At 37.0% G+C, this 26,882-nt stretch overlaps 1 protein-coding gene across 1 annotated transcript in view; it reads left to right on the top strand.

Annotated features, from left to right (window-relative positions):
- Grm8 (glutamate metabotropic receptor 8) overlaps positions 1-26,882 on the top strand; it is an 824,187-nt gene that overhangs the window by 666,988 nt on the left and 130,317 nt on the right. Inside the window, exon 8 of the mRNA XM_048451013.3 lies at positions 6,289-6,425. Within this exon, the coding sequence (XP_048306970.2) occupies positions 6,289-6,425 (137 nt within the window). The remainder of the gene's footprint in view (positions 1-6,288; positions 6,426-26,882) is intronic.

Raw genomic sequence — 26,882 nt, 5'->3', positions numbered from 1 at the left:
CTAAGAGATGGGATGAGTTCCATGTAAATAAGGTCACTTGCTTAGATAACCATAGTTAATTTGAAGTCAGACATCAGTCTCCAAATCCCAAGACTAGTCTTTCTCTACATAACATTCAAAGGAGCCAACATTTTGACATTAAGATTTCCCTACACAACCATATTAGAAGTGCATGTTAAGTAATAAGAATATAATTTTTCCATACATTTCCAATTGAACAGAAACTTCCCAAGGCTATGTTTAGACCCTGAAGGCAATTTCTGACTAGCAAAAATGTCATCTCACAAATCTATGAGTTACTTCTCTTTTTTGTCACAGGTCCATGTGGATAGAAAGCATGTGAAAATGTAATGTATTACAAAATGTATAAAATATCTATAGTGCAAGGTTAAATGAAAGAAAATGTGAAAACATGATGGGCTATAATTTAGAGTATAACAAATATCTAAATCATCTCAATTCAAATATACATTGTATTTATTATGAAAGCTGTTATTAAACCACAATAAATTGATAAATATTTTAATTTCTCAAAGGCAAATTTTACTTAGTCTTATTTTTCAGAGTGGCCAGTTTCAGAACAAAAGATGATTTTTGAAACAGATGGCAAAAATGTGGAAAGGAGTGAGCTACTAAGGAGCCCTCCCTGGCTATCTATTCAAGGATGCTCTTTGTTTCACAGTTCAGAGTACTGGGGGATTTGTCTACAGTGAGTCAACATTCAGTGGTGCTAGTTCCCAATGTGAGAAGGTTGAAGTAATTCAAATGAACTCTTAGCTTTGACCAGAAAGCAGATTAAGAAACTAAGATGCAAGGCTCATGAGGAATAAAACATGCTTTAGCTACAAGTAATTAACTCAAAGACCACTCAAACATATGCCTTAGTTTGGGGCTGGTTTCTACTGAGACAGCGATGATGACATGAAAGATGGGAGGTGATATAGGTAAGTTGATCATCTTATGAAGATTATGAGCAAGAGTTTTTTTGAGAATATAGTGAGGAATTTCTTTTCTTATTAGCCTGTAATTTGTGGAATGCTTCTTCTGTATTGAGTTCTAACTTTGATATAATGGTTGCAACAGTAACAGATCTGCTTGTACCAAGAAGATCATTGGCTTTTGAAAAAAAAATCAGTTTCTGCTCTCAATAAATATCTCTCTAACAATTTGAGATCATATGTGGGAAGAATATTTACATATGTAGAGAGAAGTGGAGACTTGGTGGGTCCACGTTGGAAGAGGCTTGATTATTCATTCTCTGACCAGTTTTATATGATCAAGTTCCTACAAGTGCGTGACTTATGCCACAAATTTTTAAGAGAAGTTAGGAGAAAGAACAAGAGTTTTGTGTGAAAAGACGGAATGGTGAATCAAATTGTGGAAAATTCAGGTAAATCATAGGGATCAGTAAGAGGAATGTCATGAAAATCATATTTGCTCATAAACTGCCATAAAACAAGGATGATAGTAATGCATACTTACATGGTGTTCACATTGTATTTACACAGATTGGCTCATTTAATATTGCAACTCTTTGTGTAAGGATTACTGTAAGTTTAATTTAAGATAAGAAAAGTGAGATATAGTGAAATTCAAACTGTACCTCAAACAATAACAACCACTATTTACCAAGTGGTGGGATTGGGGGTTTGAATCCAAGCTGATTTCAGAATCCATTTTCTTGACCACTTTCTGTTTTGAAACAGAGTTTTTCTGTAGCTTTGGAACCTGTTCTGGAACTAGCTTTAGTAGACCAGGCTGGCCTTGAGCTCACAGAGATCTGCCTGCCTCTGCCTCCTGAGAGCTGGGATTAAAGTCATGCGCGCCTCCACCACTTGGCTTCTTGATTTCTTTCAAATCTTCCCCCTTAATGTATTGTCAAATATGATGAAGTTGATAGTGAAATGATATTAGCAGCTATTATTTTGGGGATAGTGAGTCTCTCATTAATTACCAACAGGCACTCTTTTCACTGGAGAAATAAGATAGTGAAGCAGCTGGCTATAAATTTATACATAACCCAGCATGCTGTCATCATCTGTACATTACTAAAGCGACACCTTCTGTCATGAGAACAACTGTGGCATGAAAGATTGAAAAGCAATCATTCGATAAACAATATGACAGCAGTAGTTATTTTAGATAGAGAAGATTAAATATAGTCTTATTTTTAAAAAACCCTGTATAAATATTAGACAGTGATGTTTTTTATAATGTTCATGACATATGTGCTTTTTTTTCAAGCAGAAATCTGTTACTGAATCCTAGTAACTGTTTAGGCATCACTTAAAAAACTTATATATTCTTCCTACCAGTATATTGACATTTACTAAAAATGAGCATTGGGTGAATCATATTTAATTATCCTATGCATTGTTCTAAATATTTCACAAGATTTAACTGATTTAAATTTCACAAAATCTCTGAGGAAAAATGTCATTACTCCTACTTCACAGAAGTCCACAGGAAATACTTAAGAGGCTAAACAGTCTGAGAAATGTTTTGCTCAAAAATAGAAAATAAGTTTCTTCTTGAACATCTAAAGAGTAGGGAGATAATACTGGCTGATTAAACATTGATTTTCTTTCCTTATTTATTTATAAAATCATTTCCGTCTTGAATGCCTGAAAATAATAATTAGTAACAAAGCCCATGTGTACTGCTCTTTATGACCTCAAGGCGCATTCATCCTCATTGTTCAGTTTTTGCTACACACGAAAAGAATTATAAAAATAAATGGGGAATCAATACGAGCATGCAGTCTTCTGTTTCTGATGCCAGTGGTCCTTTCGGCCTTCCTTGTGCCATCTCCTATTTGCTCATCAGTTCTTGACAGTATTAGGGATCTGTGGTCCCCTTAGATACTTCCTGTCAGGTTCAAAGTTCCGAATAAATTCAAGAAAATGGGATTATAACAATCCCATCTCTGTTTAATACTGTGAAAACATTCTGATTATAATTTCGCCACTCTTATTCTAGTTACATGCAAGTTGATAAGTAATAGTTAAATTTTTATAAATATTAAGGTAAATTTTTAATTAAATTAAGAAAACCACTATTGGATGAAAAATACACAATTTTTTTTGTTTGTTTTTTTGTTTTCGGGACAGAGTTTCTCTGTGTAGCCCTGGCTGTCCTGAACTCACTCTTTAGACCAGGTTGACCTCAAACTCACAGAGATTCTTTCGCCTCTGCCTCCCAAGTACTGGGATTAGAGGTGTGTACCATCACTGTCCAGCTTTTACATTTTTTTGGTGTTGTTTTTATATTTATTGAGCTCTACATTTTTCTCTGGTCCCCTACCTGCCTGTCCCCTTCCCTCTTCAACCCTCCCCCAAGGTTCCCATGATCTCCCAATTTACTCAGGAGATCTTGTCTTTTTCTATTTTTTACCTTCCATTTAGATTAGATCTATGTAAGTCTCTCTTAGTGTCCTCATTGTTGTCTAAGTTCACTGGGATTGTGGTTTGTCAGCTGGCTTTCTTTGCTTTATATTTAAAAACCACCTATGAGTAAGTACATGTGATAATTGTCTTTCTGTGTCTTGGTTACCTCATTCAAAATAATGTTTTCTAGCTCCATCCATTTTTCTTCAAAATTCAAGTTGTTTTTTTTCTGCTATGTAGTACTCCATTGTGTAAATGTACCACATTTTCTTTATTCATTCTTTGGTCGAGGGACGTTTAAGTTGTTTCCAGGTTTTGGTTATGACAAACAAAGTTGCTATGAATATAGTTGGGCACATGTCTTTGTGGCACAATTGAGCATCCTTTGGGTATATACCCAAAAGTGGTATTACTGGGCCTTGAGGAAGGTTGTTTCCTAATTTTCTGAGAAATTGCCACAATGACATCCAAAGGGGTTGTACCAGCTTGCATTCACACCAGCAATGCAGAAGTATTCCCTTTTCCCCACAACCTCTCCAGCATACGTTGTCATCAGTGTTTTTGATCTTGACCATTCTTTCAGGTGTAAGATGGAATCTCAAGTTGTTTTGATTTGCATTTCTCTGATGACTAAGGATGTTGAACATTTCCTTAAGTGTCTTTCAATCATTTTAGATTCCTATGTTGAGAGTTCTCTGTTTAGATCTTTACTCCATTTTTTTATTGGATTATTTGTTCCTTTGGTGTCCAGTTTCTTGAGTTCTTTGTATATTTTGGAGAACAGACTTCTGTCTGATGTGGGGTTAGTGAAGATTTTTTCCCCATTCTGTAGGCTGTCATTTTGTCTTGTTGACCATGTCCTTTGCTTTACAGAAGCTTTTCAGTTTCAGGAGGTCCCATTTATTAATTGTTTCTCTCAGTGTCTGTGCTGTTTCGGTCATATTCAGGAAGTAGTTCCCTGTACCAATCCGTTCAAGTATACTTTCTACTTTCCCCTTCATAAGATTCAGTGTGGTTGGCTTTATGTTGAGGTCTTTGATCCATTTGGACTGGAATTTTGTGCATGGTGATAGATAATGGGTCTATTTTCATTATTCTACATGTTGATATCCAATTATGCTAGCACCAATTGTTAAATATACTTTCTTTTTTCCATTTGATATTTTTTGCTTCCTTGTCAAAAATCAGGTGTTTGGAGATGTGTGGATTGATATCTGGGTCTTCTATTTGGTTCCATTTGTCCTCCTGTCTGTTCTTATGTCAATACCAAGCTGTTTTCAGTACTCTAGCTCTGTAGTAGTGTTTGAAGTCAGGGATTGTGATGCCTCCAAATGTTCTTTTATTGTCCAGGATTGTTTTGGCTATCCTGGAGTTTTTGCTTTTCCATATAAAGTTGAGTACCATTCTTTTAAGGTTTTTGAAGAATTTTGCTGGGATTTTGCTGGGCATTGCATTGAATCTGTAGATTGCTTTTGGTAAGATTGTCATTTTTACTATGTTAATTCTACCTGTCCAAGAGCATGGGAGATCTTTACACTTTCTGGTGTCTTCTTCAATTTCTTTTTTCAAAGATTTAAAGTTCTTGTTATACAAGTCTTCTACTTGTTTGATTAGAGTTACTCTGAGATATTTTATGCTATTTGTGGCTATTGTGAAGGGTGTTGATTCTCTGATTTTTTTCCCCAGCACTTTTATCATCTGTATACAGGAGGGCTACTGATTTTTTTGAGGTAAACTTGTGGCCTGCTACATTGATGAAAGTGTTTATGAGTTGTAGATGTTCCTTGGTAGAATTTTTGTAATTACTATGTAAACGATCATTTCATCAGAAAACAGTGAAATACATACATAACTTAATTTGTTAATTGTATATAATTTGGACACTATAATGTAGAAATGGACAGCAAGAAGAGGAAATTAGATCACAGAAGAGAAATTAGATATAATTCTAATTTCTAATCTAGATCTAATTTCTTTGAGTAACGGGGCCTGCAGGGAGAAGAAAGCACCAAGTAAAGGGATTGTTTTCAACTGTATATTTTGAGTTGAGGATGAATAATCCATGAAGATGAAGGGTGGTCTGAAAGCTGTTAGAGAAAAATCAAGTCTGTGTAGAGAGTTCAGTGAGGTGGAAAGAGAAAGCCCTGTGGTGCTCATTCCTTCCTACTCTTACACCTGTGATTATAGATGCACTTGGAAGGAAAGTAAAAGGGAGCAGAAGCAGGAGAAAAAAAATAAATGCTTCCAAGAGAAATGGAGTTTAGAAGAGGCTAAATTCATTGCTTACTGCTGTTCTGCTGTTATTCTACTCATCACAATGAATCATGGGGCTTTGATGATCTGAGTGAAGCTAGACTTTTCCAGAGCTCACTCGAAGCCTTGTCCAGTGGAGGTTTCCAAGAGCAGCCTACAGTGATCTACTTAGAAGCAGTGGAGCTGAAAGGTGCACCTGCTTCATATTGGAGCAGAACTTGCTATGAGTAAAGCACTTAGGCTTCCCATTTGGATGCTCTGTCGATTTGGGTTTGCAGTTTGTATTGTACAGCGGGTGTCATTCTTCAATGCATGTACATTTCCACCATTAAGTCAAATTCTATGAAGCTAGTATTGAATATTCAAACTATCCATTTATATTTATTTAGCTTGTACCTATATTACTTACCTTGACTTCTCATCATTTACTTTCGAATGTATACATAAAGACCATCTTATTTTTATATGTGCATCTAGGTTTATTTTCATGTAAAAGATATTATATTATCAAAAATAATGCTGTCTGGATTACAACCATTACATACTTTACTACACACAAAATATTTTTATCTATCATTCTTCCTTAGAGGAAAATAAGTCCACTGGGCTATTTTGTACCTTATTAACACTCTTTTCCTAATCTTTATAGGCAGCGCGGGTACACCTGTCACTTTTAATGAAAACGGAGATGCTCCTGGACGCTATGATATCTTCCAATATCAGATAAACAACAAAAGTACAGAATACAAAATCATTGGGCACTGGACCAATCAACTTCATCTAAAAGCAAGTATTACTGTTTGTGAATATTGTTCTATCTAGTTCTTAAAGGGGACTGCTTCCTTTTAAAGCACTGCACTTGAACATCATCAGAGAAAACCCACAATATTCATAAGAGTAGATGAAATCTAGTCTTCTTTGGGCTATATGTACTTAGAGCTCAGCCCAATGTGGAGTCCCTGTGGCTAAGGCAGCTGGCATGTATTTGTCTGTGTCTTATCACTTAGCTGGCTTCAACAGGCACTAACAGACCCAAGCAATGTTTCTTCAGTGTCAGCAAAAGAATCCACCTCTTAAGCAAGGAATGTTTCGATAATTTGGAGGCATGATATTCCATGAGGGCACTCAACAATAGCGCAGGGGGCTTTGGCCTATAAGCCATCCTGAGCTTGAAGCTCAAGAGATGTCGTGGAAATCCCACAGTGGGTCAGGGACAGAGGTAGGAGAGAAGGATTGTAGCATCTTTCATCCCAACGGAAAAGACTTAAACATTTAAACAGCTACAGCTATAGTAACACACACTGACTTCAGGTATAGAGTAAGTTCTGTTGACTCAACCAAGAAAAGCAGTTCTTATACTGTACCATTCTTCCAAGGGTGAAAAATGCTTACTCCCAACACTTAGGGCCTGAGGAATCATTGAGATAGGTAGAACTTTGTTTTGAGGGCCATAAGATGCCTGTAGAAATATTTCTGCTGACCTAGAGACTGATTCTACACTGCTGTCCATTTGCAATATGGATTTAATTCTCTCTTATAAAAAAAGAACCCTTCTCAAAGATACACAATCACAGGGGCATGCTCATGTGTTTTCTTGCATTTGAGGCCATTCTAAATCATTGGGTGAAACACTAACACAGTTTTCTCATCCTGTATGTTCAAATGCCTCTTGAAGTGACATCGTTTTGTAGTATCTGTCATCCAAGCTCACAGTCAAGAAGTGATGATGATAATAAATTACGGAACTATAGTTTATTTCTTAAAAATGACTTCCTGATCCTTGCCATGGTTATCATTCTGCCATGCAGAGGCAGCTTTGATTCTAGTTAAAACAAAGGCAGTCCTGAGTTGCCACAGTTAGGATTGTAGTTTATTTGTGAAATTCTTATATTTTTCTGAAACTCAAATTGATTTATCTAAACATAACTTTGAAAAATGTCACAGATTTTTTTATAATCTGAATAACCAATATCTATTTGACAGTAATCCTTTAATATTTCTGTGAAATAAATTTAATATGGCAATGAAAAATTTGAGAATGGTTTAAATACAAAGCAATTTTTATCTGACTTTTGTCAATATCAAAATTCTTATCATATTGTTTTGGTTAAGAATTTCCATAGTAAAATGAATTGCTTTGGACTCTCATGTACTATGTATAGTACCAAGAGCTCCAAATAATTATACACACAAATGAACACACATATATTTCTTCTCTGTATGCATAATCTGTTTATTCTAAAACTTAATGTTGAATCTTAAGTTGTGCTTTTATGTACATGTAATGATGCATGAATGCTTTATGTTTGGAACTCCCATAAATATATCAAATCAATTTGTACAATTTCTCATGCAAGCTGTGATCATTTATACTATACAGTAAGGCTAGACGCATTGAAAGAACGAAGTTACTGCTCTCTGGAGCAATGGTGAAAGAGGCTATAGAGGGCAGACATAAAGCAAGGACTGGATTCTGCCAACTGTCAGGATAATTCATGTAAATCTCCTGAGAACCTGAAATGGATTCTTGTTTGAAGGAGGAGTGGGGATACTTGGAGAGCTACTGATTTATAAACTTTCTGCTTAGATATCTGTATAATGTACACCATTATTTTACTCTAATTTCATAAACTCCAAGGTGAAAACAGTAACATCTGCCTCATATGGTTGTAATAAAAATGAAATGAAATAAAGTAAGAAATCATTTAGTTCATTTCGTGATGCTCATGAGGGCCATAAACGCTGTCTCATGTATTACGCCCTATCTGAGAATTCTGTCTAAAGCTGTGGGGTTCTAATAGAGTTTAGGAAGAAGAGAACTGAAGTCCTTTTAGAAGAGAGACTTGAGTTTTCTTTAGAAAGTTCAGAATGGTAGGAAGAAAAATGAGAGGAAGAAAGAGCAATATGGAGAAATCTTACAGAGAACACATGCATTTAAAAAGTTAACACAATCAGTTCTTTTTACTTTCCTGATAGTTGGAAATTTTTCTCTGCACTTACAGTGTAAACTTCACATAGGATAAATACATACTTCTTTTCTTCCTTTAGTAGTACTTGGATAGATATTGTCATTTGAGGCAAGAGTGGTTTTCAAAATCTCAATTGAAAGCCATAAAATGCTTTCTTTCCAAACAGAATTTAAAATTTCACTTTTAATGTCTTTATACATGTTTACATAATACATGCATAATACATACACATAATATGCAGGGTATTTAATAAGGATTACAATGCGTAATAGTTAGGATAAGTTAGTGAGCAAAGTTATCTCCTTACTATTATACTAAAATTTTTGTGGCAGAGACTTTTAAATCACTACATTTAGAACAACTGAAATTTTCTGTGGCGGGGCATGGTGAGAGATTTTGCTGAAGGAGGCAGAGGCTGGAGGATCATGAGTTCGAGGCCACCTGGGCTGTACACTTTGACATGTGCTGACCACACATTTCTTGTAGTAGACTGTTCAGAGAACCCTTCTGTGTCAGGACTCCCGGAAGCCTGGAGTGGAGCCTGTCTAAGATGGTCAAATACTTAGAGCATTAGAGCTCTTGGGCTGGAATAACTCAAGTCTGAGGCAATCTGAACCACAGTGAAGTTTGCTGGTTTGCTTGTTTTCTTGGGAAAGATAAGAAAATTTGAAATATGCAGAGCATTATCATCATCATCATCATCATCATCATCATCATCATCATTATTATTATTATTATGTGTGTGTGTGCATGTGTGTGTGTGTAGTCACTGGTCTGTGTTCAAAGATTACTGAGTTTCAGGTCAGTGGGAGTGATAAGAAGGACCACTGAATTAGCTTGGTAAGCTCACTCATGCTGCTTAGCGTTTATGTGGATGTTGAGTAGGTATGTGATCTCTGCCTTAAGGCACTCTATGCTAGAAGAGGAGACAGACTCAGACCAGAATTTCTCATGTGAAGGCACAGGTGTCCTGATGAAGGCAGCCACATACTGTTTGGAAAGGCAGCCTGGTAAGAGGCCTGTTTCGTCCACTGTCTGGAATCACTGTGATTCCAGTGAGGGGGATTTATTTGCCGTATTCACCATTTCTCCTTATTCTACTAAACCAAACTTACAACTGGTCTCACACTCTCAATGGTGAGCATTTATCAGCCATTTATTGGACTGCATTCTTGGTTTCAAAGGACCAGTTTGGTTTTGTTTTCCTCTGGCTTAATTTAACCACAGGACTATTTTCCACATATACACACATAGAAAGATACAATAGATGATCAGGCACATTTGAGTGCAGCAAGTATTTCCTGAGTACATCCTAGTGAAGTCAATGAATGTTTGGAGTAAGTGAACCATTCTTTACCCTGAAAAATGTCTCAGGTATACGAGATCCTCAACGACATCACCCTTAATGCTAGAAATAGTACTGTTTCTTTTTCCTTTTACTGGAATTATTATATGAATTTATTTCAGCAGTTAGTGCAATTTTCTTCTTCTGATGTAGGATTTCTACCCAGGAATCATGGTCTACATGTGAAATGCATACCTGTCTGTCTGGAAGTGCAGTTGCACAATTAGGTCTCTATTTTGATAGGAATGCAGATCTCAAGAGAAAAATGATCCTTACGGAGATGATAAAACAGATTGTAACCTAGAGTTTTGGGCTAAACAGAGCAGTCTGAACTGCAAGACGAGCAGCCATATGCTGCTTTTGAGTCCACGGGGAGAAGGAGCAGCGAGGTTACTGTGTGGGCTAAAGGTGACCCAGGCACCACTAGTTTACGCTTCCAACCAGAGGTGCTTCTTTTTAAAATTACTGTAAGAATGACACAGATTGTTGCCTGCTTTGCCTTTCTTGTCATTTTACTAAGCTAAATGAAAATAAGTATAAACTAAATGAATAAAATAACTAAAAATAGTAGCAGATGGCCGTATCTCAATAACGACTCAATCAGGATTATTCACATGAATCCATTGGTACTACAGAGGAAAAAGATATCTCTGAGCCTGATTTAATTGCTTAGTGGAACCTTCTCTATAGGAGTAACTTCTGATAACGCTAGGAATGCTGAGCTATGAATGAACTTCTCATCTGTTAGTGTAATAAAAGTGTCCGTGACTGCTAAATACATTGTCATATTGTACAGAATAAAAGTTTGGAGTTCCAAAGATGTTTGAATTCTGACCTCTGGTATACTGATCCTGTATCATATCTCATCTACAGTCTGCATGCAAACAATCACATCTACGTCCTGGAGTCATTGAGATACTGTAGGAAATTGTACATACACATTGAGAGCTAAGTAAACATGATGGTGATATTGTTTTGACAATACAACTAGCCTACCCACAGGCACCTACGGTAGATTCTTCAACATGAAATTAGATCGAAATAGTATATTAAAACTACAATTTTTGCCTCATGCCTTGATATTCAGAGAATTGAATAGTTGTGAAAGGAAGGTGATATTCCATGGTGACTTGTATCTATTCATGAAGAACAAAGTGTCAAAGTACCTTTCACATAAAAAATAACGTGGCCTTGATCATTCAAATTCTGTTTCATAAAAAGGAACTTGAGAACATTTATAGTGGCAATGAACCTCATTAAATTGCCTTATTTATTATAGCCTGTGCTGTGGTCCCTATAACAGGCATTTTAATTGCATATATATCTTGCCTCAGGGGTTTGTTGTTCTAGATAAATGTCAGCAGATTTAACCAAAATCATTGAATTCATTAGTTTAATACAGCTGAAAGCTAATGCAATGAAGGAGATTAAAGTAGTCTTGCAGCGTGATGAACCGAATGGAGCTGGAAGTGTTGAAGGGAGACTCACTTGCTTAAGTTCTCAGGGGTTAGTCATATTCCTTTTGTCTCTATTTTTCTGTGTGCAATGTAGTTTGCACCTAATGTCTTAGGCTACTCTCTCTAGGTGTCCCTGTGTCAAAGTTTGGCAATGAGATAATTATATATAGCACCCCCTTTCCTACAAGTATAAATGACAGTCAGTTCCAAGTGATCCTCTATACATAGTCTTGGGTCTTTAAATACCACTCTGGTTGCTACCTTTGTACAGTACTGAGAGAACCCTTTCTTTGGCTTCTTTTCCTTATAATAAGATGGTTAATCTGAAAACCTGTATTCTATTATTAAATAGATACCTATTTAATAAATGCCTATTAAGGCATCAATTAATCAGCTTTAAAATGTCACTTTAGTATTATTCCTTATATATCCTTTTATGATATAAAACATTGATAAAATCATACATTGACATGCTGAATAAATGCTGATTAAATTTTTCTTTATATTCTTGACAGGCCCAGCATAGTTGGTTCAGTAAACACTTATTGGATATACATACATAATACCCTGATATTTTTCTACAAGAAGATTGGCTATGAGAAATGATCAATGAACATTGACTAAGAAATACCCTGTGAACTGATTATTCCCTAACTACTTTCTGCTAGACAGAATGGTAATCCATTCAGGGATATGTGATTTAATGAGGTGTATTTATAGATATCAAAAGACTTGCAATATATCAAGATCTACTATATACTCAAGAAACAATAGTAAAAGAATGATTGTTCAGGTGTAGAACAACTAAAAATCTTGGGAAACTAAGAGACTCCAGTGGAAATCTCTAACTAGAAACCCTATATAAAGTTTTGTTACATAGATGAAATTAAAAACAGCTCTTAATTAATTTTGTGCCTAGAAATTGTTGTAAGAGATTATCAGGTAGGAAAAAAACATCAATATACCCAGCTATCCTATATTTCCTATCCACATATTCATTTATTCCTTCATTTACTCTGTAATAAAACACCTCTGATGTGACATTACTTTAGTAGATGCTGGGGTAGTTTAAAGGTGTCTCAGATTCAGTCCATAGCAGTGATGTACGGGAAAATAAGGAAAACACATACTTCTTTCATGAGCTCTAATACAGCAGACATTTTTCTGTATTATTGTTGATTTAAAGAACAAATTATTATTAGCCAAATAGAAACAGTATTCACAAGGAAATGTTGGGAGATTGGAAAATTGGAGAACTATCTTGCTCTCCTCTAGCTGGCTGGTAAATTCTGGTGAAGCTATATCAAGGATTTTTTAAATTTCGAATGTTTTGACAGGGAATCCTGATAGTCATAACTTCCCAGCTTTCCTCTTTTCAGACCTCTAACAAAATGAAAGACATCTGCTCTACTCAGTTTTATATACTTAACAATAAGCAGAGTATGAGCTTCAATAAGTGAGGTAAAGTCAGATGTTGACGTTCTGCTATTTCTGAAGATAGTAAAATTGAGCTGGTCCTAGAATATTAATGCTGGTGTGAGTAGGTAACATAGGCACTCACTGCAGTGAGGATAGAGTCATATGTCATCAAGGGAACTGAAAGCAAACTGGAATAGAAGACCTAGCCCCAACATCTGTGTACTCAACCCAGATAATAGTTAAGAAGTTCAAAGTTAACCCAAAATCAAGGAGAATACATTGATGAAAGCCACATGAAATGATACTGGCATGAATTTATCATTCCACTGGCCTCTTCTCCTTCACATACCTTTTGTACAGCTTTCTGCATTCTGGAGGGCCTTTGAGTCTCTGAATAGCTTCCCATACTTAGTTTTGAGGAGCAGTATTCAAGGACTGGCAGTCCCACTGATCTTCCTCAAGAACTTCATGATACTTGAGGTAAATGCAATGATACTGATCAAGGCTAAGCTAATCGCAGACAATGATTTCTTAACAAGCTGAGTGACCCTGAACTCCAAGACTAGAGGTCAATCTGATGAGAGAACACTGTAGGAAATGTGTAAAGATGTCTGGAAGCGAACTTTTGTAGTGTCTCAATTACTTTGGGAACAGTTTTGGTCATGGTGTAAGAAATACATTGTGAGATTTTCAGAGTAAGCTCAGCTTTGAATCTAGGAGGACATTTTGGCAGCAAAAATATATAAACAAAGGAAAACTTTGTTTTATGAATTAGGTAAACACGTTGAATGAAATTATTTTTTCTTATTTTGTGTAATTTTTGAGAGATTCTTTTCACCTTGCCTTATTTGCCTATTTGAACCTCTTCCAGCAAAAATAAAAATAAAAAAGAAAGAGATTCAGTAGATAACTTTTATCCTTGGACAATAAGCAAATGAAGACACAAGAAAGAAAGGTTAAAGAGATTTGGTAAATTTCAACTACGTTTTTCAGTAGAGTAAATGAATGAACTGTGCTGCCCTTTTATAAAGTAGTATACTACATAAAATTGTCTGGAAAGAAATTCATGTCTTTTCAATTCAGGCTATTCATGACAGCACAAAGGAAGGATTCCACCTCAACTTAACCTGGCAAACCAGCACATTTATTGAAAATTCTTATAGGGAGATAGATAAAAAGTTAACTTAAAAAAGTACAAGTGACTCAAAGGTACCTGTGTCATTTAAAAGTCCATCATCATTGGTGATGCTTCACTAACAGTTCCTTTCCTCCATCCACGACATAACTAACTCTGCAACACTATGCCTTATTAACTGTGTTTGCATCTGATTATGAGATTAGGGGTTAGGTTCAGTATCTAGATTTAGTTTGAAGCAGATTTCTACACTATTCTAATGATATTAAGGGCACTTATTAGTTTATTTTATAAAACTGTATCATTAAAATATCCTTTGGTACACACAGGGGAATTCACAATGGCCTATTGAAATTCTAAGTCACAGGGGACTACTGAATTCTTTAAATAATAAGTAGAATAACCAGAAAATGATAAATAAAGCTAAAATAATATGGGGTCAAATTGGAAAAGGCAAAAGAAAGAACATGATGTGAAGAATGGTATGGCAAAGTTAGAAAATGCCTCCCTGTACCAGCTCCAAGGAAGGACAAATGAAGATGGGTTTTCCAGACTCTTATGGGAACTATCAAGTAGTAAAGATAAGAAAAAATGGTTTCCAATACTGATTATAACCTTGGAAAGAGTAAAATAAGTTAGATTTCAACATGATGCAGAGAATAAGTAAGGTTAAAATAAGGTTATAAACATGAAATGATACTCTGCAGTAGAATTGCCAGCACAAATCATTTTGTATGGTAGTGTTACTGAAATGTATGTGAACTCTGGATCCTGTGGTACTTTGAAAAGCTCAAAGGACTCATCAGTGTTATGTGAAATCAACAATATACAAGAGAATTACAAGTAAGAACTCAAAAGTATGATATACGAATAAAATACGTAGTCCCCAGCTGTAGTTAAAGGTCACTGGCAGGCGCGAGTATAAAACCTTAAAGGATGAAGTTGTAAAGCCTGTTGACTGCATCAGATGTCTAGTTTGACCATTTTCCTTAAAGCTGTCGATGTTTTAGGAGGGTTAGAGCAGGAAGGTGGGTCGTTCTCAGGTCTCTCACTCACATGCCTAAGATTACAAACCCTTGTCTCCAGTGAACTTGTAGACACCAAAGGTGACACTTTCTTGAATGTGTTCTGTACGAAACAGTCAAATAAAACTTCTGAAAATTATCATAGGTGGGATTTTGTTCAGTTCTGAGGCAAGATGTCATTCTTAATAGACCCCAGTCACTTTTATAATGATGTAGACAACATAATTTGGAGTTAAGGGACTAACTCTCAGCTGGATTTTCAGTTTATTAACTCAATAAGTGGTGCCTCAATTCACTTGCCTATAGAGTTAAGAATTTCTTGTATTAACTAAAATTTCTTCCAAGTCTCTGGTTTGCAATAGGATATTTCAGACACCTAGGGTAGGGTTTGGACTCGTGTTCTTTCTGTGATATGGTGTCTAAGGGTTAGACCCAACAATGCATCCATGCAGAGGGGAAGCTGTGTGTCTGATCACAGTGGGAAGCAACATGTCTTATTTTTAATTCTGAGTATTTAAAGAAGATTCTTTACCATACCTGAAATGTGAAAGGATAATGCTATAGTAATTGTGTGGCCTTTCCTTGGAATAAGAAAGGTAAAATTTACTAAAATGACATGGAGCTTACCTTTATTCTCAGATTTTAATAACCTGTTTTAAAAATACGGCTGTGCTTCAAATAGGTGGGGGTGAGGCTTCTTCTATTGAATAAACTGAATTTGAAGAATGACAAGTAAATAAGATTAATGTGACTTGTGAAATTATAATTTATTTGAAAATCACTTTTCCATTAAGATAAAATGATAGTTCATGCCAGTGTTCCTGAGGAGCTTTAGTGATGCCCTTGTTGAGAGAAAATCAGGTCATGAATGAGCAATAAAGATGAACACAATTTTGGTTTTATTCTCATAAAATGAAAAAATAAAATTATTGTGGAATTCCCACCTTGCCATCTAAAATGTGTTGCATTCAGCTTTTAGCATCAAGACATTCACCCACAGACACTTATTTGCCCCTTTCCTTGTTCACAGTAAACTGCATTATGTTGGGAAGTGAATGGCTCAGAATTCAGGCAGTTATATGTACATACTGCCTCTTCATTTCCAGAGACTCCTAAAAGCTTGGTTCACTCTTTATACAGTCTCCCATACTGTGTTAAAAGGTGTGCTAAACCTTTCTCCTGTGATGAGTCCTTGAGTCTTCTGCTGGCTGGATAAGCAATGACTGGGCACTGCATGAAAAATGGAATATTTTCAGAGTCATGAAGTTATTGTTAAAAATTATTGGCCTTTGAGGGTTAATACAGTTCTACTGTTCTTGGCCATAGCTACCCATTGGACAGAACCTATTTTGGAAGTTGTAATGCCTCTGAATATTAGGAGATGGGTTCTTTTGCATTATTTATTGGCCAATAATATGTGTTGAAAATAATTTCCAAGATGATAGATAATTGTATTTCTTGCCTAGGCCAACATTTTCTCAAAACCCTTTGTAGACCAGTGTTTCTCCAGGCATTAAAATAGTTGCTACTCATGCATGTGGTGACTTTCTGTGCACATACACACATGGATATTAGGACAACTATTTTGATAGTTCTGTCTTTTTCCCCTGAATACTATAAATATTGTAACATGTTAATATGCATCATGACTGAGAGAAGTGGCCATGGGAAGTACTGTTTAATTAATTATACCAACTTCAAATTCTTCTAATATGAAGAGCACACAGGAATCGATGCATCTAACATTCTATTTTGAGAAGTTTGGTTCTAACTGAGTTTTCTACCTGAGCTGACTTTTATAATTATTCATGTATTTGATTGTTATCTCAATCTAGAATTGAAGTACTTTCTACACATAGGTTCCTTTATTTTGAGCACAGAAATGCGAGAGTCTAATTTTGGAGTAATGAGACAAGGGCAGGGGGATCACATATGCACACCAACCTAGGCTACATAGCAAAATCTAAGCCAGCCTAGGCTATACAGTAAAGATATATGTTGCAAAATGAAATACGAACAACAAACAAAGATGCCATTTTACAGAGTCAGTTATGATTAGCTATGACTATTTATTTAGGACCACTCAGCCACTGAGAGCACAGATCAAAACTAAAAACATGTATTTAGTTGCTTCCAAAGATATGCATTTAGAACTAACAGAGAGGTAACATCAAGTAGAAACTGGTGATTGGATATGGTGAGCAATGGGAAAGTAGAATGTTGCAGGATTTTAGTAGATCAGAATACAGAAGGAAAGTGGAGACAGCGTCTAAGAAGCCACATAGAAACTCAGTGGACCTAGATTCTGGATCCTAGAAGGTTCTGGACAAGTTGTAGAAAGGCGGGGCATGGATTAGTTATGGAGTAAACTGCAACAAAGCAGACAGAGGAAGTTGGAGACTATTCATGAAGAAGTAAGTGTTTTGAAAGGAAAGCTGAAGATTTATATAGGAAGCAACGCTGAATGTGGATTCTGCCTGTATTAGAATCAGATACTGGAAATAAATATCTTGATTACAACTGAACATTAGAAAGACTATATCTAGCCATCTATTCAGTCTAAGAAAGTTGATCCTTAGAGACAATAATCACTTATTGGTGCTACTTGGTTACTGAAACTATTAGTGAATATAAATGTCTTTAATTTAGAGTTTACTTATTGCAAAAATATTTTTACTTTAATTATAATATATTCTTAGTGACAATCAAAGCCAGGACCTTATACTTGCTCGATGAGTGGTCTGTCACTGATCTATAAGCTCATCCTTCTGGAGAATTAACTTGAAGCTAATATTAATGTGCTAGCATTTTAAAGCTAACATTTTGAGAAGGTTGGGGAAATCTGATATTTCATATCATCTCAGGGATAACAATATTAGATCCTTTTGATAGCTATTTCTACCATAACTGTTGAATCAGTGTATCACATAAATACCTTATTGCTAAAAAGAGTCAACTTTTGCTATGCCCTTGAACAGTATGTTTTAGCATGGAGAACTGAATCATTTAGTGGATAAAAGCAAAAGACATCTAGGCTTAGCCTCAGTGTACTGGAAAAATGAAGGACCCGCTTACTGTGTCAAAGCTGACAGCCAAGTATTTTGATATCTTTCAGCATCCCTGGATCGACATATCTTAGTATATAGAGATGCCTTTTTAAATAAGACTTTCTTAAAGATAAAAAAATGTTCTGAAGTACAAATCACTTTATAAGCTTCAACAAGTTATATAATTGTAATCTCTTACTTGTGAAGGACATGATATTTTTGAAAAGAAAACACCAAAATACTGAAAAATCCCAAACTCTACTTTGCTCTTTGTTCGTTAGGTGGATTTTGACATATTTTGTAGCAAGTATAAATGTAGTCAAAATCAGATTTGAACCTGCTTAGCTTGAAATAAATTATAATATATTTGTTTCTTATTTCTCTGTATGAAAAATGGGAAAAAATTTCCATATCTGTCTTACAGAAGGTCATGCCGATAGAAAAATCTCTTATACTGTACTTAAAATAAAATACTTCGCAGTCAGTGTTGGCTGAATTTAAGAAATTTCCTCATAGATCTGTCAATTGATCATGGCATGTTTAAAATAGATAAAGCTATGATAAAAAGACAAAATAGTCCTTTATTTATCTCTATCTGTCTTTTTAAAATGTTGTGGATGCCAGCCAAATTGCTATTCTATAGCTGATATATTGTATGAAATCCTACTGGAAACAGAGAACCGAATTAAAAGCCCAAATTAAAGAATGTTAATTTCTCCATGAATGTATCTTTCTCTGGCTTCCCTATAGACCTTATTTAAAGCATATAAATATAGTTGCTTTTAGTCAAAGAAGATCTCTCCATTCAAGAATAAACCCCCACAGCATGGCAGCCATCTGCTAGCGCTCCCTTGTGACTGCCTCCAAACTGCCCAGATTCCCAAATATTAAGTGGAAGGAGAGAAGGGAGCAGCTGTTCTGGAGCTCAGGGCCTGCCTCTGCCCTCCTCACCACCTGGCAAGTACAGGGCTCAGCTGGAGTTGCAAAGGCAGTGAGTCAAGCTGTGTCCCTCTCTGCAGCACTAGCTCATGTTCCTAGAACCACTGACCTCTCTCCATCAGTGCCTTCTCCTCTAACTTATTGATAGTCTGACTTCAGGGTACTTGGTGGGAATGCAGCAGGGAGAAGGAAAGACTGATGCCCGTGAGGGGCATGATTCTTACCAAAGTATCTTGTTTATTATCTCAGTATTATTTCTTTGAGCAATGTATCTGGCATAGGCTTTTTCTGACATAGATAATATTAAATATATAATTCTATATAGGTAATATCTATCATATATAGAATCTTTTCTCTCCAATCATCTACAGTAAATATCACTGTCTATATAGAAGGAAAATATGACTTTATGCTATTATGGAGTTTCTACTCTGTCTTTCAAACAGAAGCATTGCTGATACCTGTAAGTGGGAAGATGGATGGAAAGAGAATGAGTAATAAATGAATCAGCCTAAGATTCACGCTGACAAGATTAGGAAAAGACAGAATGCATCTAGGAAATGAAACCGAGGAGGAGAGAGAGTGAGCATTGACTGGGCTTGGTGGGAAACCCCGAGGCTGAGAAAAGACTGAGCAAGGATGTTTCCGGGGAAGCTACAGAGTGAGAAAGATGCATGTCTGGACAAAGGGTGAAAATGAGAGGAAATGACAAAATGATGATATGTGAACAGTTTTTTTGTTTGTTTTGTTTTGTTTTGCTTTGCTTTGTTTTTGAGACAAGGTTTCTCTGTCTAATAGTCCTGAATGTTCTGGAACTCACTTTTGTAAACCAGTTGACCTTGAACTCACAGAGATCCCCCTGTCTCTGTCTCTTGAGTGCTTGGATTAAATGCATGCATGCATTACCAACGCCCGACGATGTGGGATCATTTAAGAACTCTTCTATGTGGGTCTCTGTCTCTATCTCCATCCATCGCCAGATGAAGGTTCTATGGTGATAAGCAAAATATTCATCAGTATGGTTATGGGCCAAGGCGATTCAGGCACCCTCTCCTCTGTACAGAGAACAATCCGGGGATCTCTCCTTGGACCTGGGATCCCATTTATAATCAAGTCTCTTGTAAACCCTAAAATGACTCCCTTAGTTGAGATATATTCTTCCCTGATCCCATATCCATCCTTCCTCCCTCCCCCCATCCCAGTCCCCCGAGCTTTCCCCATTCCTCCCCTACTCCCTTCTCTCTAACCCTCTCCCCTTCCAACAACCCTCCCACCCCCCCCATGCACCCGAGGTTACCTGGGACTCTTGTCTATTTCCAATCTCCAGGAGGATAACTACATGATTTTCTTCAGGTTCACCTTCTTATTTAGCTTCTCTAGGATCACGAATAATAGGCTCAAAGACCTTTGGACTTAATTCCCTATGTCCAAACGAGAAGCAGAAGGAAAGAGAACGTGAGCAAAGAAGGCAAGACCAGAGGGAACCTTCATCCGACGATGGATAGCAATACAGATGGAGATCTGCATTGGAGCACCGGACTGAGCTCCCCAAGGTCCAAATGAGGAGCAGAAGGAGGAAGAACATGAAAAAGGAAAACAGGACCGCGAGGGGTGCGCTCACCCACTGATACAAGGGGACTGATCTAATGAGAGTTCACCAAGGCCAGTTGGACTGGGACTGAATGAGCACGTGATCCAACCAGATTCTCTGAATGTGGCCGGATTCTCTGAATGTGGCTGGCCCGGAGTCTTTCTGAAAAGCCATTGACAATGACACTGGGACTTGTTTCCTCTGCATATACTGGATTTTTTGGGATCCAGTCTGTTTGGATACTCACCTTCCTGGACCTGGAGGGAGGGGGGAGGAACTTGAACTACCCACAGGGCAGGAAACCCTGACTGCTCTTAGGGATGGAGAGGGAGGAGGAGAGGGAGTGGGGGGAGTGGGAGGGTGTTGGGAGGAGGGGCGGAAATGGAAACTTTTATAATTTAATAAACTTTGAAAAAAAAAGAACTCTTCTATGGAAAAAAGTATTCTGGAAATGGAAAGAAGTAACAAGAATTTAAGAAATTATATTGATCTATCTATGTTTCATTGAGATTCATATTTTGTCTCTGCTGAAACATTTCAATGAATATTTAAGTTGCCTCCAAATTATGCTTTGGATATTTTGACTTTATGCCATAGTTTTGTTAAGCGAATGAGTTCCTGAGGTTTTACCGCTGGAGTGTTAAATGTCATATTTGTGTCTTTTGAAGTGGATCATCATATAGGACATAGTAAAGAAGTATTACCACAGAATTTTAATTTTAAAATTTGGACATATAGGCATTTCAAGATGACTAGTTCTTGTCAGTGATTCCTTCTGGAATGTTATACCAAAATCTGTGGAGATTAGAAAATACCTTGGGGGCTGGTGAGATGGCTCAGTGGGTAAAAGCAGTTGTTCTTCAAGCAATTTGAATCCCCAAAACTCATTTAAAAGATGAACATGTATCAAGAGTGTCTGTAATGGCAGCTTCCTTATGTTCATGGGGGCAAACAGACAGGTTTCAGAAACTTCCAGCTCAGATAATATAGAATGTACAGCAGAAATACAAGAGAAGCTTTGTCTCAAACAAGAAGGAATAGGAGGATCTACAATCAGTATCATGTTCTCACCTGTACTTGTACTATAAAAGACATGTGCCTGTATACTTATTAATGTGCACATGGACACCCACATAGATATCAGACACAGACACACACGTTCTTAAAAGAATAATTACTTGGATTGATATACTGTTTGGATTTTAGTTACTTTAAAATAAATAATGTTAAATGAATATACTAAATTAACACTTTCTAGAAAGTTCTTTTGGTTAAACAAAGAACACACTTAGCTTTTTAAGTTTATTTATTTTGGATGTGGTGTATCAAAAATGAGTGGCCAGTATTCAGTTCATAGTGGACAAAGGAATTCTTTGAATTACTTATGTCTCAGAATTCTATTTCTAGAAGTACACCTAAAATACTCAAATGTTGCTAGGAATTTAAAGAAATGATGGGCTAAGATAGAAAATAGGTTCTGAGTTATGAATATAGATTCCTACCGGAACAAGACAGCTGAGGTAAACATTGAAGGACACACACTGAGGGATTGCAGGTTTGATGTGGATGCTTTCCCAGAGTCAAAGACTGTTTTTACTTTGTAATTTTGAGGAAGACTGCCTTACTGACCTAGAAGAAGATCAGCAGGAGCAGTGGAGAATGAGAATATGGTATATTATTTTTTCAATATTGAGGCTTTGATAATAAAGTTTGACTTCCACCTATGCATTTAGACTGTGGCAAATACATATCCTGGCATATCCTGGACCTATGAATGTAGACTTTCATTGAAAGCTTTCTTTCTATTTCTTTCTTCCTTTCTTTCTTTCTTCCTTTCTTTCTTTCTTTCTTTCTTTCTTTCTTTCTTTCTTTCTTTCTCTCTCTCTCTCTCTCCCTCCCTCCCTCCCTCCCTCCCTTCCTTCCTTCCTTCCTTCCTTCCTTTCTTTCTTTCTTTCTTTCTTTCTTTCTTTCTTAAAAATTTCCACCTCCTCCCATCCTCCCATTTCCCTCCCACTCCCCCTCCTCGCCCTTCCCCTCCCTCTCCAGTCCTAAGAGAAGTCAGGGTGCTCTTCCCTGTGGGAAGTCCAAGGTCCTCCCCTCTCCATCTGGGTCTAGGAAGGAGTGCATCCAAACAGACTAGACTCCCAAAAAGCCAGTACATGCAGAAGAATCAAAACCCAGTGTCGTTATCGTTGGCTTCTCAGTCAGCCCTCATTTTCAACCACTTTCAGAGAGTACGGTTTGATCACATGATCGTTCAGTCCCAGTCCAGCTGGCCTTTGTGTGCTCCCATTAGATCAGTCCCACCTTCTCCGTGGGTGGACATACCCTTCGTGATCCTGACTTCCTTGTTCATGTTCTCCCCCCTTCTGCTCTTCATCTGGGCCTTGGGAGCTCAGTCCAGTTCTCCAATGTGAGTCTCTGTCTTTATCTCCATCCATTGCCAGATGAAGGCTCTATGGTGATATGCAAGATATGCATCAATGTGGCTATGGGAGAAGGCCAGTTCAGGCACCCTCTCCTCTGCTGCCCAAGGACATAGCTGTGGAAATCCCCTTGGACACCTGGGAACCCCTCTAGAGTCAAGTCTGTCTTGCCAACCCTAAAATGGCTCCCTTAGTTAAGATATCTTCTTCCCTGTTCCCATTTCCACCTTCCTCCATCTCAACCATCACATTGTCCCAAGCTCTCCCCAATCCTCCCTTCTCCCTTCTCTCTCCCCATCTCCCCTACTCCCCACCTCACCCCTACCCCCGTGCTCCCAACTTTTGCCTGGCGATCTTGTCTACTTTCAATATACGGGAGTATAAATATATGTTTTTCTTTGGGTTCACCTTCTTACTTAGCTTCTCTAGGATCAGGAATTAATAGGCTCAATGTCCTCTGTTTATGGCTAGAATCCACTTATGAGTGAGTACATAATTTTGGGTCTGGGATATCTCACTCAGTAAAGTGTTTTCTATTTCCATACATTTGCATGCAAAATTCAAGATGTCATTGTTTTTTTTTTTTTTTACCGCTGAGTAGAACTCTAAAGTGTATATGTGTCACACTTTCTTTTTCCATTCTTCTATTGAGGAGCACCTAGGTTGTTTCCAGGTTCTGGCTATTACAAATAGTGCTGCTATGAACATAGTTGAATAAACGCTTTATAGTATGATTGGGCATCTCCTGGGTATATTTCCAAGAGTGGAATTGCAGGATTCTGAGGTAGGTTGACTCCCAGTTTCCATAGAAACCACCACACTGATTTCCAAAGTGATTGCACAAATTGGCATTCCCACAAAGGAGTCTACCAATATTATAAGAGGACAGAAAAAAAAATCAAGCATGTTCTGCTTTGCTATTGAAGAAATTACTAGTGTTTTAAAGGAAAGAGAAGACATGGAAACAGCTGAACACATTAGAGATTAAGAGGGGAAGGGAATCATGCTGCTCTTTGATATAAATTTAACCCTCTTCTGCAATCTGTGAGTAATATTAAAAAGTATTTTGATTAGTCTCCAAATTTTGGTGGAAATATACTTTTGAGATATTATATAGTGCCTGACCCAGTTCCCACATTACACTGGCTTTGCAGGTTGTAGCAATTTGAATATAATTGCCCCCATAAGCTCATAGGGAGTGGTACTATAAGGAAGTGTGGCTTTTTTTGGAGCAAGTGTAGTCTTGTTGAAGAAAGTGGGTCACTGTGGGGCAGGCTTTAAGGACTCCTTTGCTGAAGCTATCCCAGTTCATTTCCTGTTGCCTGTGACTCCAGATGAGGGACTCTCAGCTCCTTCTCCAGCACCATGTAATCCTGCATGCCACCATGTTCCACCATGATGATAATGGATTAAACTTCTGAAACTGTAAGCACCCCACTGAATGTTTTCCTTTATAAGAGTTGCCATGGTCATGGGTATTTCTTTACATTAATTGAAACCCTAAAACACAAGTGTAAGTGCATTTCCAAATATGGGGACCAAGACTCCTGAAATAGGAAGTTTGTATAATTACCAAGCTCTCACATTTGTGAGAGACTGCATCATGTTATATAGTAGCTGCCTCCATCACATTTCTTCTTATGGACCATCTGTGAGATGTGTAGATGCAAGTCAAGAATAGTGTTGACAATAGGAAAGTCTAGAAGTGTGTTTGTTTAAAGATCTTAAAATACCAATAGGAAATTAAATTACTAGAATAAGAAATGTAAATAATTGAAAATGAGGGAAACTCTCAACATGTCTTAGGTGCTATAATGTATTTATTTTTTGAAGAGATGATGCCTCACAAATATGAGTACCATGATCGTACAATGTCAGAAATACAATGAATGTAAGCAAACATAGTCTATTGACTCCTCTATGATTATCACATTATATCAACTTTTTTAACACCATTAGGTATGAAGACAAATAGGTCTAGCATCGAATGTTCTTTCAATTTTAAAAGAATCAGTTTAAAGAATCAGTTGTTTACCACTATGGTAGTCTATGGTAGTGCAAAGTTAACTGCCCAGTAATGAACAACCACAAAAATTAATGGTAGCAAGCCAGTTCTCAAATGGAGCTTTGGGTTCAGTAGAACTGTCAGAGCGCTGTGAGTCCTGTTATGCTATTTTTGCCTAGCAGAGCAGGCACTTGTGTGGGATCTTCTACACAGGAAGTGTCAATTTCACACCTCAGCTGTCAAGTCAGTCAATAGCATCTGACAATGGATGTATTCTAGGCCAATCTGCAAAGAAAACCCTTCTAGCATTACTGTTATCGTTATTTCAAGGAAAAAATAGAATAAATTTTATATTTGATTTTTAAAAATAAAAGAGATATAAGAGAACTTAAGTGGCCTTGGTAGATTTCAGATCTCCAAGCACTTAGAGATTTAATTTTCTAAAAAACAAAACAAAGCAAACAAACAATCAAAAAAAAAGCCTGAGATTACATACACTGGAAAACACATAAATATTTATGCTGTTAAGATTTAAAACAATAGCCGGGCGGTGGTGGCGCACGCCTTTAATCCCAGCACTCGGGAGGCAGAGGCGGGCGGATCTTTGTGAGTTCGAGGCTAGCCTGGTCTACAAGAGCTAGTTCCAGGACAGGCACCAAAGCTACAGAGAAACCCTGTCTCGAAAAACCAAAAAAAAAAAAAAAAAAAAAAAAAAAAAAAAAAAAAAAAAGATTTAAAACAATAAAATTAGGGAGAGGCAGGGAGGGGAGCAGAGAAAAAATGTAGAGCTCAATAAATATCATGGAAAAAAAAGATTTAAAACAAAGTCCTGCTTTTTGAAACTGATAATCTTCTGTGTAGTAAAAGACACCATCTTTCAGAAAACATGACAACCTACAGAATGGGGAAAGATTTTTACCAAGTATGTATCTGATAGAAGGCTAATATCCAAAATATATTGAGGAGTACAAAGTGCATACAAAGTAACTATTTAAAAATGGGGAATATTTCATGCTGGCAAGAATGTGGAGGAAGAGTAACACTCATCCATTGCTGCTTAAAGTGCTGACTCATATAGCCACCGTGGAAATCAGTGTAGTGGTTCCTTGGGAAGATGGGAACTGATCTGCCTCAAGATCCAGTTACATTACTCCTGGGTTGTTAAGCAAAGTACTTTTAATCCTGCAATAGAGACACTTAGTCAATCTGGTTTTTATTGCTCTGTTCATAACAGTCAGAAACTGGGAACAACCTAGGTGTCCCTCAAGAGATAAATGGGTAAGTAAAATGTGGTACATTTACAAAGTGGAGTATCATTAAGTGCTTTAAAAATGAAGTCTTGTAATTTGCAGACAAATGGATAGAACTAGAAAAAAGAATCATTGTGTGTGAGGCAATTCACACTCTGAAAGATAAATATGGTATGTATTTGCTTATATGTAAATATTAGTGTTTGTGTCTATTAAAACCAAACTATAATCCATAGGATCACACCAGTTAAGTATAGATTAAGGGCCTGGAGAAGAGAGACAGATCTGTCTAGGAAATGGAAGTCTGATCGATAGTACAGATGAGGGGAGAACTAGAACGGCAGGGATAGTGGGGGAAGAGAGAGATGAGGGACGGAAAACTAGCAGAGCCGGCTCAAATTAAGTGCTGCTTGAGGAGCATAGGAAACAAATGCAATAGCAGTGTCCTAAAGTATATACGCATATGAAAGTGATCTTCATTAAATCACCAAATAACAGGAGTGACAGAGCCCCAGCTGGGTATGTCTTGTTACCGAGTAAAACTTTCAGTATGGGGAATGGGTTACAGCAATCTACTTGAGTTGTAGGTCAAAGAGGTCATAAGAGAACCCCAAACAACCCAGGCTATTGCCAAG

Source organism: Myodes glareolus, chromosome 25 (genome assembly GCF_982192425.1).
Source record: "Myodes glareolus chromosome 25, mMyoGla1.1, whole genome shotgun sequence".
Lineage (NCBI taxonomy): Eukaryota > Metazoa > Chordata > Mammalia > Rodentia > Cricetidae > Myodes > Myodes glareolus.
Note: the sequence above shows the minus strand (reverse complement) of the source record. Positions and strands in the feature narration are given on the sequence as shown.